Source organism: Hemibagrus wyckioides, linkage group LG24 (genome assembly GCF_019097595.1).
Source record: "Hemibagrus wyckioides isolate EC202008001 linkage group LG24, SWU_Hwy_1.0, whole genome shotgun sequence".
NCBI lineage: Eukaryota > Metazoa > Chordata > Actinopteri > Siluriformes > Bagridae > Hemibagrus > Hemibagrus wyckioides.
In genome coordinates this window covers 14,075,289-14,090,582 of record NC_080733.1, presented here as the reverse complement: position 1 = coordinate 14,090,582, position 15,294 = coordinate 14,075,289, and the positions used below count along the sequence as shown (strand labels likewise).

Here is a 15,294-nt window from a genome sequence, read left to right as displayed (position 1 = left end):
GAGTAACTGCCTGTCTCCTTGAATCTCTTCCATGCTCTCGAGACTGTGCTGGGAGACACAGCAAATCTTCTGCCAATGGCACGTATTGATGTGCCATCCTGGAAGAGTTGGACTGCCTGTGCAACCTCTGTAGGGTCCAGGTATCGCCTCATGCTACCAGTAGTGACACTGACATCTGCCAAATGCAAAACTAGTGAAAAACAGTGAGAAAAGATGAGGTTCTGGGGGTCATCTCATTGTTGCCCATCTAGTGCACCTGTTGGTAATTTCCTTAACACTAAAGCAGCTGAAACTCCCTCTGCTACTTAACTGACTAGATCAATATCCCAGGAATTGATACTATACTCTGATTACATATATATATATAAATCTTAAAGCTGTACTGTTTATCCTACACAAGGTCACAGGGAACATGGAGCTTATCCCAGGGGCTCGGGGCACGAGGGGAGGGACAACTTACCCAACCCATCAGGAACTGGAAGGTGAGAATCAAACCTCTAACCTCTGAGGTGTGAGGCAGTCATGCTAACCACCAAGCCACAAGGGGTTAAAATTCATAAATATTAGATCTAAACTGAAACAGTTGGCTATATAGAACAAGTGCCTTTAAAGCTGCACTATAAGGATTTTTTGTATTTTTTCCCTCTATAAGCTGTTGTGTAGTTGTCTTTATTATTATACATTACTGCACAGTGAAATTCTTTTTTCATATATCCCATCCTTGGAGGGTTGTGGTCAGAGTGCAGGGTCAGCCATGATGCAGTGCCCCTGGAGCAGGGTGGGTTTTTAGGGCCTTGCTCAGGGGCCCAATAGTGTACAGGCACTATAAATATATATTTTAATAAAATAATAATAATAATAATAAAAATAAAATGAAAAAAATAAATAAAATAAAATAATGAATGAATTCTTCAAACACGGTAACAATCATACACGGTATAATTAAGACCGATTTATTCACTTTTAATTTCAAGTGTTATGCAGGCAAAGATCTTTCTCTTTTTTTCTCTCTCTCTCCCTCTCTTTTTCTTTTCTTTTTTTTTTTTTTACCCATTAACATAACACATTTGTACAAAGTTATTTTTAAAAATATCAATAAACTGGAGCCTTTCAGGCTAACCTGGCAAAAAAAAAAAATATTAAATGCCATGAACACAAAGAAACATCTTAGAAAAAGATTTACAAATGAGATGCCACTAGAAAATATCAAAGAAAAAAAAAAATATCAGTCATCACACAAAATATTACCAAAAACATCTAAATCGTTTGGTATCAACCATTCATCTTATTATTTTTTTTTTTGTCTTCTAAAATATGTTATGGTGTGAGAGAAGAATTTGTATAAATTAAAAAGCTATGGTTATGTTTATAAAAAGGACCACAAGTAGAAATAAATTGCTTATACCAGGAAAACAAAAATAAAAACATGCTGCACATAATCTCTGACTCGACAGCGTACGATACACACCAGCGACTGGGAAAGGGCAAATATTGAAATAAGGATAAATAATAAATTAGAGATATTAGACTTTCTGTGCTAACAGGTAGAAAAGGGGTAAAAGAATGGTAAAAGGACATGGGGGGGGGGTGTTGTGGGGGGGGGGGGCAAAAAAAAAGTCATATTAAAAAATTCACAAATTTCCACAAATTAAAAAAGAAACAAACAAACAAACAAACAAAAAAAAAACACCACCAGACACATTTTAGAACATCAAACTGAGCTACGAGGGCTTGACTGGCCGAGCGGGTGGCCGCAGATCTACAATGTTTCGGGAAGCGGACGTCTTTAATGGCACTGACACTATGGGTATGACGGTGATGTCGATCTAACGAGAGGAGGAAATATCTGAGGAGTGCAAAAAAAAAAAAAGAAAAGAAAGAAATCAACAAAACGTGCCGCTCGGATGGACAAGATTCAGAAATGGCGTCTCCTTTACTGGCCACAGTGTTTACTAGCATAGAAAAGAAAGCATGTGGTCAGCTGTGTGCAACTGTACAGGAAATCATCGTCCCGAAAAAAACCCGCTTCTCCATCACTCCCTACCCATCCCATCCCATCCCTCCCCTCCCCCCCTTGACGTGAGCATCTCGCTCATCACTCTGTGTTTAAGGCATTGTAGGACAGTTCATATGACTTTTGAGACGCAAAAAAGACCTTTAGGCTGTTTGCTGTGGTTTCCTTTGTTCCACTTCTTAAAAGGAAAAAAAAACAAAACAAAAAGAAATCTATTCTGCCTTCTATTTAATGTAAACATGGTTTCACAAGGATTGTCTTTATAGTATTGCTTTCATTTAACATAGCAAATATCAGGAAGCCAAATTCGCCTCTTGTGGTTTTATTATTTTTTTTTTTTCTCCCTGCCTCCCAACACCATCCCTTTCTTCATATAGGAATGTAGTATCATTTCTCTCTTTTTTGTAAATATAAATCTATCAGTTTTTTTTCTCAATTTGTGCTTATTAGGACCCTTTTCATCACTGTGTCAGATGCTGCCCTTCCTCTCTCTTCTTGCTTTCTCGTATAGTTTCGCTTGAGATCTGCATAACTGGAGATGCTCTAAGGTTTTAAAAAGAGCGCCGTCTGCTGAACAGTGCGATGCTGCTTTTAAAAAAAAGAAAAGAAAAAAAAGAAGATCGACCCGGCGTGTATGTGTCGAGCCGCCCCGGTCCCAAATCTCGTCCCGACTGCATTCGAAAAACCTGCTGCGTTAAAAACCTACTCTTACACCGACTCCCCGTAATAAGCCGATCCATAATTCGAGAAAATTTTGTGCATAGAGACAGAATTGAATCCTAAAGAAAGAAAGAAAGAAAGAAAAAAAGACTCTTCATAGTGGATTTGCGTATTGGGAACGACAGATCCCTCCTCGTGCTCCTGTAAATAAAACACTCTCCGACAATCTCATCTCCGTTTTCGCTGTACGTCTCTTAAAAACCAAATGGTCAATTCATAATCTTTAGATTCTTTTCTATTATAATTTTTTTGTTTTTTTTTTACATTTTCATATGAAAAATCTGAAAAGCTGATGCACTCCAAGAGCTGTCCATTCTTAAAAGAACAGAAAAAGAAAAGAAATTACGAACAAATAAAAAGACAGACGAACTAAAAGCTGATATATAACATGGTGCTTTGAGTGGAGGACTTTTCTACTCGAACTCCTCCTCCAGGTTGTTAGACGTTGTGGGCGTGGCCGGGTCGGAATCCTGCGAGATGGATGCCACGGTGACGATCCTCGGCGAGCCCAGCGCCTCCTCTACCTCGTCCTCCATGTCCTCGGTGGTGAGGATGGCCAGTGCAGCGCCGCCTTTTTTGCCCTGGTGGGTTTTGATGTGCTTCGACAGGTGGTCGCTCCTCATGAATCTCTTGGAACATTCCGGACACTCGAATCTCTTCTCACCTGAAAAAAAGCACAGAGGGATTTCTTAGTATGTAGTTTTCATTCTGAGGATTGATACATAGATATGTGTATTTATATTTATAGGGGCGGCATACTATTTGGTGTTTCTTTTCATTTCATTTATTTTTTATTTAACATATGCTTTCTTTCAGACATGTGAAGCCAGACAAGCAGCTTTCACACCTGCTGCTCATGCTGTCACAGGACAGTGTAACACAATCAGAGGAAAGTGCTATACATCTCCTTCCTCTTACAGATACCTGTGATTGATTAATGTCATTGTGACTGACAGAGAGAAAGAGAGAGAGAGTGAGAAACAGACAGAGAGAGAGAGAGAGTGTGAGTGAGTGACAGACGTACACAGACAGAGGGAGACGGAGAGACACAGACAGAGGGATACAGAGAGACACAGACAGACAGAGAGAGGTGGAGAGTGAGAGAGTGAGAGAGAAAGACAGACAGACACAGACAGAGAGAAAAAGAGAGAGATTGAGACAGAGACAGACAAACACTGACAGAGACAGACAGACAGAGAGTCAGAGAGAGACAGACAAAGACAGACTGACAGACAGAGAGAGAGAGAGAGAGAGAGAGAGAGAGACTATGCCACCCCTCCTATAGCCACAAATTGCTCTCATGTCTCATGTCCACAGATAACTGTAGCATCATCAGGATTAGAAGTTGCAATATCAATCCACACCTTCTTGAATCAGAATGTTATAATTTGATGGGTGTGTGTGTGTGTGTTATACCCGTGTGTGTCCTGCGGTGCCGCTGAAGCTCGTCGCTCCTCGTGAAGCGTTTTCCACAGAAGATCCAGTTGCAGACGAAGGGCCTCTCCCCGGTGTGCCAGCGCAGGTGAGCTCGTAGGTGAGACGTCTTGCCGTAGACTTTCCCGCAGCCCTCCATGTGACACACGTGCTGCTTCTTTTTCGTCGGGTCGTTGTTGTTCCTGTTAAAACGTGGACAGGTTTACGTCTCATACTACGACTTACAGTTCAGTCTTAAACTTCATCCTCACATAAGCGGACTCCATAATCTACTGAAAACTTTCAGTGCTGAGATTTGACTGCACTCATGTAGCTGGAAATGTCAATTAAAAATATTAGTACTGTGTGACATGTACATTTCTCTCATTCAGCAGACGCCCTTATACAGTGCAACGTACATTTGATCTTATTTTATACAAATTAGCTATTAAGGGCTAAGGTGACAGCTTGGTGGAGCTGGGATTCGAACTCACAACCTTCTGATCAGTAGTCCAACACCTTAATGTGCAGATGTGGGTCATGCAACAACACAACTAGCTGAATTTACACAAGCACATGTATACCGATCAGCCATAACATTCTGAGCACTGACAAGTGAAGTGATTGACACTGATGATCTCATCATGGCGCCTGTTAGAGGGTGGGATATATTGGGCATCAAGTGAACATTTTGTCCTCAAAGTTGATGTGTTAGAAGCAGGAAAAATGGACAAGCATAAGGATTTGAGCGAGTTTGATGAAGGGCCAAATTGTGATGGCTAGACCACTGGATCAGAGCATCTCCAAAACTGCAGCTCTTGTGGGGTGTTCCCGGTCTGCAGTGGTCAGTATCTATCAAAAGTGTTCCAAGGAAGGAACAGTGGTGAACCGGCGACAGGGTCATGGGCAGTCAAGGTTCATTGATGCACGTGGGGAGTGAAGGCTGACCCGTGTGATCCGATCCAACAGACGAGCTACTGTTACTCAAACTGCTGAAGAAGTTAATGCTGGTTCTGATAGAAAGGTGTCAGAATACACAGCGCATGACGGGTCAGGGTTGGTCATAATGTTAAGCCTGATTGGTGCGCACACGCGCGCACACACACACACACACACATACAGTGCCTTGCAAAAAGTATTCAAACCCCTGACCAATTCTTTCATATTATCAAGTTAGAGTAAGTAATTAAGTAAGTTTATTTATTACACAATGACCAAAGGGCTTTACAAAACACATAACATTTCAAGGCATTTTAAAACTATGAATGGGGAAAAAAAACAAAAAAGCAAAGACAATAAACTATATACGCTGGGAAAGTCAGCGAATAAAAATATATATATAAATATAAAATATATATTTTTAGGAAAAAATATTTTGAAAAAATTATATTTTATATATATATATATATATATATGAGAGAGAGAGAGAGAGAGAGAGAGAGAGAGCAAGGCCCTGTATTTCCATTCATCAAACAAATCAGCTCGTCCACCTGAACATAACACCTTTATAACACAAGCTCTATATGTTACATAGTAATAACAATCTACATTATATTACTGATCATTACACGGTGCTTTTATCCAAACACGAATGCAAAACAGTCCCTCTCTTCTTTTTCTATTCACAAGTCAAAGCGAAAGTAACCACAAACGTGTCTTTCACATTCAGTATCTTCCCCCTGTGTGAACCGGCATTTCCGTAAGACAGGTTTTATTCGAGGTGATGCACTCTACCCGTAATAAAAAGGTTCAGTTTGGACATCATATCAGGGCATTAGTCAAGAAAATTCCTCTGGTTACATTTATTTCTGAATCGAAAGTTGAATTAAACATAGCAAAAGCTAATTTTAACTGAACATGTGTTGTAGCTGCTCTATAGCTCTCTGTGTGTTATTTCATAACATTAATGTCATTGTTATTCTAAAATAACAGCGCTTGATACAAGTACGAAGGAAGGAAACACTTTTACGAGCAGATGTGTCTCATTTATTAAGGTTTATAATGAGAGGAGAATTTGAGAGGAGAGTGAAGAACTAGTTCCTGTTGGATTGTTTCCTTTCTTTGCAGTGTTTTGGATGAAAGCCTGAACTAAATACAGAAATGTAAATGTGAATGTAAATGCTTTGTCAGGCGGAGTGTGTGTGTGTGTGATCAGCATCTCTGCACATTCATTCATTTCTTATACCGCTGTGTACGTTTCCACATCAATGAGAAAAACTTTCTAAACTGAAGCCATGTAACACAATAATCAGTCAGGTGGGTGTGATGTGCCATTTTTCTTCTTTTTACATCACAGCAATTTGCCAATGACTTATTTTTTTATCAATTCATGAAAGAACGACACATTTTACTCTTCTTTTATTTCTTGTTAATGCCGTGTTCCTGTTATGACTGATGTTAAAGCAGCTATAAACATCCCTCATCACCATCTCTTTTTTCCCCTCTGTTCCTTAAAGAGGTTAATCAGATAATAAAAAAACTTCAGTTCTGATTTAGGAGACTTGAGTGAATTAGTGACGAGACTAAAATTCAAATAGACCAGCACTTCTTTTATAATCGCTTAATGAACTGAATAAAATGCTCATGAATATTATAATAAATATAATATATAACATGAGCCTTACACAGTGCTGACTCCCATCGTTAGTGATAAAAATAGAAGAACTGATGGCACGAAGCCTTTATCACCACATATACATTACAGCATAGTGGAATTCTTTTCTTTGCGTATTCCAGCTGAGGAAGTTGAGGTCAGAGCGCAGGGGCGGCTATGATACAGCGCCCTCTGGAGCAGAAAGGGTTAAGGGCCTTGGTCAAATGCTCAAACAGTGGTGTTTGGTGGTGCTGGGGCTTGAACCCTGACCCTCTGATCAACAACCCTGAGCCTTACCCACATGGACCACCACTGCCCCCATTATTACATTTTTTTACGGTCATTTATAACCGATTTTTTCAAAGCGTCTGACATACACGTCTGTGAATGCATGAATGAAACCTCTTCTGTTACAGAAATGTAATCAACGCCGTCTGACCAATCAGAATCCAGACTTCAACAGCGCTGGGTTATTAGGATTTTTAAACAACAACGTTGATTTCTCAATGCTTTTTGCAAAATTTTTATGACTCTCTCTTTCTGACTACTTCCATGGTTCCACTCTTCTGAGCCTTAATTATTATGCAGTGTTTTATTTAACTAGTTTTAAATCAACAAGTGAAGTGTTGTGAGTGCGGCTCTCACCTGCCCTCCCCGTCTCTGCAGTTGGGGCAGGAGCAGGCCACTCTACGCAGCCTCTTGCTCGGCTGCCCCTCCTGTTCCGACGGGCTCTGGGCCTGACCCAGCTGGTCCGGACTCACTGCGTTCAGACTGGCGTTGGTCAAGTTCCCCACAGTGACGGTCACCGGGCCGGGCTGGACTTTAACACCCTCCTGACCCTGCTGCTGGCCTGCAGAACAAAAACACATCATATACATTTCCCTGCATGTTATGACAAAACTTTTACAACATGCCTGAATTCCTGAGAACATATCTGGCATTTCAGGAGTCTAATATCTCCTGATCCCATTCATGATGACATATAGATACTGTAAAGACATTTATAACTTTAGCTTTAGTGAATTATCTTACCTGGATGCTGTACATTTGCTCTAATCATGAATAAAGTCTTATGCTCGTCCTGTAACATCCTATAAACTCATCTCTGTTAGATTCTATTTTTCTTCACCTGCATACTTATTTATAATCCTGCTGTCCAGAGGAGGATGGATTCCCTTTCAACACTGTGGTCAGTTCATTAGGAATCAAAATCCACTTCTATTCAAACTGATTATTATATTTTACAATGAGAACAGTTTTATAGTTGTCTAAAATAAAGGACTAATTCTTTACGACAAGCAAAGGACAATTTATTTGTGGACTGTCCACATGTTTGACCCATTATGGCTATGGTTTTAGTTGGCAGTTCAGCTGGAAGTGTAATTTTTGCTTACTGGCTTAGCAAGACAGAGCAAGAGAGAGGGAGAGAGAGAGAGAGAGAGAGAGAGAGAGAGAGAGAGAAGAACAAAAAGAGAGAGTGAGTGAGAGAGGAAGAGTAAGAGAGAGAGAGACAAAAAGAGTGTGAGAGAGAGAGGAAGAGAGAACAAGAGAGATACAAAAAGAGAGAGTGAGTGAGAGAGGAAGTGTAAGAGAGACAAAAAGAGAAAGAGAGTGAGAGGAAGAGTAGGAGAGTGTAGGAGAGAGAGAGTGTAGGAGAGAGAGAGAGACAAAGAGAGTGAGTGAGTGAGAGAGGAAGAGTAAGAAAGAGAGAGACAAAAAGAGAAAGAGTGACAGAGAGAGGAAGAGTGAGAGAGAGAGAGAGAGAGAGAGAGAGAGAGACAAAAAGAGAAAGAGAGTGACAGAGAGGAAGAGTGAGAGAGAGAAAGAGTGAGAGAGAGAGAAAGAAGAGTAAGAAAAAGAGAGACAAAAAGAGAAAGAGAGTGACAGAGAGAGGAAGAGTGAGAGAGAGACAAAAAGAGAGAGAGAGAGAGTGAGTGAGAGAGGAAGAGTAAGAGAGAGAGACACAGAGGGAAGAAAGAGTCAGCAAACTGACATCTGCAACTGCTTACAGCAGAACCGCGGGTGCTGTCAAACCCGAGCTCGAGCACAAATAATGCTTCAGTTTGGTTTTTAAATCGCTGAGTGTATTTCAGGGCTGAAGTGAGTCCGGCAAAGTCACATTTCATTACAAAATACTGTAAACAAAACTCCTGAGCACTAAGGAGAATATTACAAAATCATTAGGATTGAGCTTGGCTGATATGAGGATATAATATCTTTATAGTAATGAATTAAATCACAATACACTTTCTTAGACATTGTATTATTTTTTACAATCATTAAAACCATCTGATGTCGTTACAGTGCTGAAGCCTATGTAAATGACATATGTACTGTAGAAATGTCTAGAAGTCAATCTAAATATGGGATTTTTGTCAAATTGCTCAAATCAGTGTGTTTATTGAGTTCGTTAAAAATGGCTTAAAAGTGTGTTTATGTTTTTTAAATCTTTTTTGGTTTAATTTTCTAACCTCTGGACCAAGTGAAAACCGTCTCACTCAGCAGTGCTGTATGGTGCAGATAAACAGGAAGTTGAGCTGCTGCCAACGGCTTCACTAAGTGTACCACAATTTACCCAAAAAATACAGACGAAAGAGCTTCTACATTACGTCCTCATGTTATTACGTGGTATTAAGAGAGTGCTGGACCACAGTCTGGATGTGAACGCATCAAAGGATTCCAGCAAACTAAACTGATGAGTTGAAGAAATACTATAGAAGAAAAGACTTCTTCCATTAAGAATTCTGGGTTTATCCTGTTATGTATATTGATTTAAATGATTTAGCCAAAGGAAGCTAATCTGACCAGGTTTAGTTAGAGAACCAGTGTGAAACTAAATAAAAATATTCATTAAATTGATGTTTCTTGTTTACAGCCATAAGCTAATAATTAATGGTTAAGTATTAGTTGAAAGAAGATTTATATCAGACCTTTGGAGGAAAAATCCTTCAGCACTATATCTACATTATATTCTAAATAAAGCTTAGCTCTAATGCATTAGTCTGAATGAAACATACATCAGCGGATGCTTACCCTGAACCCCGGCGATAGTGAGTGGGACACCCTGCACCTGGACCCCGGCAGCGCCCAGGCCTGCAATGTTGACCGTCTGCACGCCCGTCCCCGAGGCCAGCTGGGCCGTGTTCAGTGTGATGGGCGTTCCTCCGATAGCGAGAGGAGTGATCTGTGTGAACGCACCGCCGCTTGGACTGGAGGCCACTGGAGCCAGCGTGAGCTGCTGAGCCACACCTGCATTCTGGACCTGCACCGTCTGCCAGCTGATCTGACCGGTTGGTGTGAGCGTGGGAGCCCGGATCAGGACCTGTGCCGGGTTCTGGAAGGCCTGCAGCTGGACGTTCTGCTGTATCGGCTGCAGCGTCTGAGTCGGCTGTAACTGGATGGAGCCCTGAACCAGCTGCTGGGTCTGCTGTTGTGCCTGCGCCTGCGCTTGCTGCTGTGGCTGCTGGATCTGGATCTGCTGGAGCACCGGGTGACTAACGATGTGGAACTGCTGCACTTGGGCCTGCTGCTCGGACACTTGCAGCCCGTTGGACTGAGCCGTGCTCTGGCTGTCAGGATCGCCTACCTGGGCCCGTATGTCTTTCTGACCCTCTGCACCTGCATCAGATGTCATGGACACTGAAGTTAAGGCTGTAGCTTCTGCAGAGATGGAGTCTCCGCCCCCTGATGTCGTCAAGCTGGTGGTCCCGGTTGTAGAATCTATGCTGGTCGTGATCAACTGGCTGCCATTGGCTATGCTGACGTCGTTCGACTGCAGCAGTTGCACAGATCCTCCTCCTGCAGCCACGTTGTTGATGACGGGCAGAGCCAAAGTGACTCCGCCAATGTTTATGGGTATTGTAGTGACCACGGGGGCTTGCGTGCCCTGAATGGTCTGCAGCTGAAGTGGAAACGAGGGACGAATCTGCACAGGGATGGCCTGATTTGTGACATTCTGGGAAACTACATTGGCTGAAGTGGCTCTCGGAGGCGTGGCCAGGATGGCTTGGTTGTTAGCGGCGTTAATGAGTTGAATCTGCTCAGGCTGGACGCTTAAAGTGGTCGGGTTGCTGGGGTTTATCTGGATCTGCTGACCGTCAGCGGTCTGTAAGTGCGGGATCACCTGATACTGGATCCCTCCTGTGGAATTAGGCATGTTCTGGACCTGGATGATCTGAAATTGCTGTTGTTGCTGTTGTGCCACTGATGCATTGTTCACACCCGTCGATTTAACCTTTCGCCCGGACGTGGTGTCAACGGGGACCACGCCTGTCCCGGTGGCGATGGCCGCCACGCCAGGAACTTGCGTGTTGTCCTTGGTTACGGTTGCAGTAGCTGCGGCAGGCGAAGCAGCAATAATCTGCCAGCCGTTTCCTGTGAACTGAGCCGGGAGAAGCTCCAGCTGCTGAGGGGCGTTCTGGAGCTGAACTAACCCTTGGCTAGGGTCAATGATGATCTGCTGCTGCACACCGGCCTGCCCCTCCCCGCCCACGCCGCCTATTTTACTGCATGTGGCTGCAAGCAGAGCGAGAGGAGATGGCTGTGCATCCTGCTCACACACACACACACACATGCAAAAAGTAAAAAAAGAGAACAAAAAGAAAGCAGTGAGTGTCAGAAGATGTGGGCGGGATTACAGGAAGAGTGGGTGGGTGAGTGTGAACCACAATTTCTCCATTTCTTACATGCACACTGCCTGCAAACTGGGTCACTGCGATACTGATGGAGAAAAAGAAATATACATGCATACGTATCATTAGACTCTGTGATCTGTGTCCTTGTGACTCATATTAACATTAAGATGACTATCTATACATTTACAAAGAAAAAGTCAAACCTGATATGCATTCAGGAGGCTGCATTAGTGCAATAAATAAGAGAATAAAGGAGTCTACAGATATCACACAATTCAAGCTTTCTAGTTAATTCAGTGCTACTACAAACGGGATTAATGCCCTTTAATAAGCAGTGAAAAAATACATACATATAACAGATTTAATATAGAAATATATAATAAACTAATATAGAATCAGGTCTATGTGTACACTTTACAGCAACAACTCCAGCAAGTGGCTTTAAAGACCAAGGTTTTGCAAGGCGAGAGTACTTGCTATCAACTTTGGGTCAAATTTCTCCTGATCAACACGTCTACAGCAGGTCAGTAACACAAGCCACAGCTGAACTCACTCTCCGCTCTTATCTGAGTGACCCTGTAATATCCAGAGCGTGTGACGTAACTTCAGATGTTTTCGAACCACACATTCCACTACATCTTTTCTTTCTGTCTTTTTTTTTTTAATCACAAGAGCATGTTATGAATAAGCTATGCAACATAACATGCAAATTCTATGCTAATTTTACGACGCTGTAATAATAAAGAATTTAATTTGTGAAATGCCGCCTGGCACACAGACACCCTGGAGATGTCTAAAGACCAAGAAAATGTTGAAATGGTGAAATGGTGGAAAAAGTCCACCCGCGACTGAATGCCTATTTTTTAAAGAAGATATTTTTTTATAATGTAGCATGTCTTATTAACATGTTATAAATGTCTGTATAAGCTGATTAAAGCTCTATAAACACATAATTTCATATAAAAAAGTGTGTCAATTACCACAGGTTACTTTAACTTTTCGTCACACGATCATACACGTCATTTATTCCCTACATTTTTTGGGGGAAAAATAAGCACTATATTATAACCACAGTGCTGCTGAATTCTCCATTCTGATTGGTCAGAAAGGGGGTTCGAGGAATTTTCTACAACAGCAGCTCTGTCAGTATTTCAGACAGCTCTCCAAACACATGTTGACGATTCAAACACACACACACACACACACACAAATAAACCCACCTCTTGTTCTTTTTAATAAACATAAACGTATTGGCAAACTGCTGAGGTATAAGAGGAATAAAAACCAATCAACTTTATTGCTTTGCTTGGTGTATTGATTTCCTATAACTGAATGTCCTCGAGTGTTTTATTGCTATGGTTCATGTGAAATAAATATTTATGTCTCAGAAAACAAGCAAGTCGGTGAAGACAGAAGCTGGGTTTTAATATATTAATATATTATTTAATATTTATAATAAGTTTTAAATATCATATTAGTGTAGTGAAATATTTTTTAGGGTGCTGTGATGTTATATGATATAGTATCATAGTGACATGCTTACTGAAGAGCAAATATATATATATATATATATATATATATATATATATATATATATATATATATATATATATATATATATATATATAAAAAAGTTAGTTGTCTTAAACTACACAAAATGCACGGTAGAGGAGGTCTCTAGGGCAGAGGGGCTATGAAAGGGGGCTAAAGATAGTGCTAAGTAATAACCACAAACTCGTACTTCCGCACTAGATAGCACGTAACCTCAGATGACTTTGATGCGTGCTGTGTAGTACGGAAGTGTGCATCAAGGGAGTGTGCGCGCGCAGTAGTAGTACTAGTAGTTGACAGGACAAACTTTGAACGCTCTCAAAACGCATTTACCTGTGATGACGTTTTTCCTTTACTGCCCTTTTCACCACCACCTGATTTCCCCCCGTCCGTCGCCATGACTTCTTTCTTTTGATCTGCGAAAACATATTTTTTGACGTCGTTATTAGAAGCTTCTTGCCAAAAAACAAACAATATGTGTTAGCTTAGCTCCCTTTAGGGCTGAATCCCAAACCGCTTCCTGTTCCCTTGATGTGTTGCCACAGCCATAAAGGCTCACGTGCCCTAGGTAGTGAACTATACGTTTAATATTAAAGCGATTGGGATCGGGCCTGGCTTTATATTAGTTCAGGTAGTTCACACGGTGGAAGAAGAGAGAGAGAGAGACAGACAGACAGAGAGAGCGAGAGACAGAGAGAAAAGAGGCAAAAAAACCTTATTCATCTTTAAGCTTTACATAAGCGAGTTAAAAAATATATATTAATAAATAGATAGATAGATATAAAATTAGGTTTAATGAAGAACGTAAAGCACTGATGCAATTGACATGGTTGCACAATGGAAGTGTGTCGTGTCGAATAATGAAGGAATAAAAATGCAGCCTGATCAGTATGGATTATAACAGCAGCAAAAACAAAACAAAAACACGGAAGGGAAAAGGGGAAAGGAGGCGACAGGTTGCCGATGCGTGGACACACACACAAACACACACACACACACAGAGAGAGGGAAAGACAGAGGGGTGGAGACGATAATATGGGAGGGAGGGTACGCACCACTCATCCCGCATTAATAAAACCGGAGAGGAGTTGTTAACGAAAAAAAAGGCCGGACGCTGTGGAGGCAGAGGCAGGCAGAAGGCCCGGAGAAGGACGGCCTATTTTTCCCCACGAATGGCTGCTGCTGCTGCGCTGCGCCGCACATCCACCGGAGAGAGCCGAAGCGAGCAGACCCACCCGCCAGGAAGGGCGGTACCAACCTCGGGCACTACAATTCCACCCCGCTAAAATTACCCCAGCCGTCCAGAATTAAAATAAAAAATCGCACTTTACCTTCAGTGTTTTTTATTCCTCCCTCTCGTGATTTTGCCGTGAATAAAAAAAGGATTTCCAGCGAAACGCATCCAAATCCAAATCCAACTCTCTCTCTATGTGTATGTGTGTGTGTGAGTGTGTGTCTATCCGAAGCTCCTCCCACTTTTATTTAAATATCCACAAAAAAAAAATTCAACCTCTCGCTCCCCTTCTCATATTATATTTAATAATACATTACATATAACAATCAATACCCTAGATCACTGTAAACCTTTCTTATTTTTTCTTTCAAATGTTTTCTCCCTCAAGCACAATTGTATTTTGTGGGCTTTTTTGTGGGCGGATGCTCCCCGCCCACATATTCAGATTGGACGTTAACCGTCGGAAGACGCGCGTTACTATGGGAACTGTAGTTCGAGTCGTGCAGCGTGTCTGTTACGCGAGTGACACAGTAGACTACAAGTCCCATGATGCGTAGCGCTAATGCGTGCCTTTAGGGGGTGTTATCATGTTCGGTTGAAGGGAATGACGAAGGGCGGTTACTTGTGCTATGTGGGGGTTGGGCAAAGGCAAACGGGTGGAGAAAAACCGACTCGTCCACCAGTGTTGCATTCTTTAGGCGTTTTTACCAGACCCCCAAAAAGAGAATGATCCTGCACATGCATGTGGAGTTGACTTAATAGTTTAATTTATTCTTAATAAACACCTTTCTCGGAGACACTCTTTGTTGTTAGGGCTTCATTCTTAATAAGCAGGGCTTTTTAATCTAGGTGTTGTCACAGGTGAGATTATGCATACAAAGAAAATTTTAATAAAACCCAAATTTTATACTTTACGTATATATATATATTTATAATTATTCCACAAAAATCCACTTTAGGACACAGCCCTGTTATTATTTAGCTGCCGAAAATGGTGTCTCTCTGTACAAAATAAATCATTATATATTATATATCCGATATAGAACCTAATGAGCAAATGATGACGTAGGAGCGCTGTGTTATTTATTCATGTATATATACATATAATATATTTTATAAGACTAGAGATCAGAGT

General features: G+C 41.4%; 1 protein-coding gene across 2 annotated transcripts; it reads right to left on the bottom strand.

Annotated features, from left to right (window-relative positions):
* Nucleotides 1–932: 932 nt before the first annotated feature.
* sp4 (sp4 transcription factor) lies at nucleotides 933–14,535 on the bottom strand. Of its 2 annotated transcripts, none has more exons than XM_058378117.1 (6): nucleotides 14,257–14,535; nucleotides 13,259–13,341; nucleotides 9,774–11,289; nucleotides 7,386–7,590; nucleotides 4,151–4,350; nucleotides 933–3,398 (listed from the first exon to the last, which is right to left on the bottom strand). In XM_058378117.1, the coding sequence occupies exons 2-6, from the start codon at nucleotides 13,322–13,324 to the stop codon at nucleotides 3,148–3,150; spliced, it is 2,238 nt and encodes a 745-aa protein (XP_058234100.1). In that variant the 5' UTR covers nucleotides 13,325–13,341; nucleotides 14,257–14,535; the 3' UTR covers nucleotides 933–3,147. The 2 variants fall into 2 exon arrangements, with proteins under 2 accessions (XP_058234100.1, XP_058234099.1); XM_058378116.1 differs by lacking the exon at nucleotides 14,257–14,535 and adding an exon at nucleotides 13,981–14,204.
* Nucleotides 14,536–15,294: the final 759 nt, after the last annotated feature.

Bases quoted from the DNA above. Each gene is read 5' to 3' on its own strand.
- sp4 (XM_058378116.1), bottom strand. The intron at 7,591-9,773 runs GTAAGCATCCGC...TTTGTTCTGCAG, and splicing joins CACTATCGCCGGGGTTCAGG to GCCAGCAGCAGGGTCAGGAG. The intron at 4,351-7,385 runs GTGAGAGCCGCA...ACGTTTTAACAG, and splicing joins TGCAGAGACGGGGAGGGCAG to GAACAACAACGACCCGACGA.